Source organism: Cyprinodon variegatus, unplaced genomic scaffold, assembly GCF_000732505.1.
Source record: "Cyprinodon variegatus isolate N-32 unplaced genomic scaffold, C_variegatus-1.0 Scaffold602, whole genome shotgun sequence".
Taxonomy (NCBI): Eukaryota; Metazoa; Chordata; class Actinopteri; order Cyprinodontiformes; family Cyprinodontidae; genus Cyprinodon; species Cyprinodon variegatus.
Window position 1 is genome coordinate 341,265 of NW_015151055.1, and position 1,231 is coordinate 342,495.

At 43.3% G+C, this 1,231-nt stretch overlaps 1 protein-coding gene across 3 annotated transcripts in view; it reads right to left on the bottom strand.

The window, feature by feature from the left end:
• Nucleotides 1-1,231, bottom strand: part of eps8l2 (EPS8-like 2) — a 36,814-nt gene that overhangs the window by 16,319 nt on the left and 19,264 nt on the right. For all 3 annotated transcript variants that reach the window (XM_015392661.1, XM_015392659.1, XM_015392660.1), the window contains exon 6: nucleotides 575-724. In XM_015392661.1, the coding sequence (XP_015248147.1) occupies nucleotides 575-724 (150 nt within the window). The remainder of the gene's footprint in view (nucleotides 1-574; nucleotides 725-1,231) is intronic.

Sequence of the window (1,231 nt, forward strand, 5' to 3'; positions counted from 1 at the left end):
AGAAGTAAAAAGTCGCCATAAAAATAAGTAGTAAAGTAAAGTAAAAATATCAGAAAAATCTACTTGAGTACAGTAACGAAGTATTTGTACTTCGTTACTTCCCATCTCTGACCACAGGTAGGAATGATTTCCTGTGGCGCTCTGTGGTGCATCTGGGTGGGAGGAGTCTCCTGCTGCAGGAGCTCGTCTGCTGGACCAGTGTCTCATGGAGAGGATGTGAGTCATTGTCTAAGATGGACTGAAACCTGGACAGCATCCTCCTCTCTGCCACGGTGGTCAGAGTGTCCAGCTGCTCCCCCACAGCATCACCTGATCCTGATCAGTTTGTTCAGTCTGTTGTTGTCAGCGACCCTCAGCCCGCTGCCCCAGCATGTGACAGTGAAGAACAGCCTGCTAGCAACAACTGACTCATTAAACATCCTCAGCATCGTCCCACAGATGCTAACGGACTTCAGCCTCCTCAGGGAGAATAGTCGGCTTTGGCCCTTTTTATACACCGCCTCTGTGTTTCTAGTCCAGTCCAACTGATTGTTAAAGTAAAACAACATTGAGTAAGAAAGTAAATCAGACCCACCTCCACCTGATCACAGTGGAAGAAATGGACGTCTGGTCTGGGCTGGTCCCTCTCCTGACAGACCAGCAGCAGCACCGATGGGTAGCGTGTCTGATTGGGAACGGTGTTACTGAGGCAGATGGTGGACAGAGGAAAGTTCTCCAGTTCTTCCTGCATGGAAACCAGAGCAAACATTCAAATGAAATCAGTCGTTTTCTGAATAAGGAGAAAAATGAAAAATGTTTAGCTTTTATAAAAACTGGTTTAATATTATTCCTTTATAGTCGATTCATTTAGTGTGCTGCAGAATTTTCTAAGGTATTTCTAGAAACTTCCCTCCCAGATTAGAGTCATCCACCCTCACAACCAAACTCTAAAACTAAAATCCTAAAGTAGAATTTATGAGCTAAAAATAGATAAAAGCATTTATTGTTAACTGGTAGCTACAGGTTGAACCTCTGCTTCTGTTTTAATGTCATGTTCTAAAACCTCATTTACATCTAAAGGGGGGGGGGGGTTCACCATCAGGCAATACTAGGCAGTTCCTGGGGGCCCCATAAAACTCTGTTTCCATGTAAGGTTAATACAACTATTCCTTATTTCTGCACATCAATGATGTTTTTGATAAAAATCCTTTGGCTAAAATGCCATCAGAACACTGATAATATTAAGTGTGTC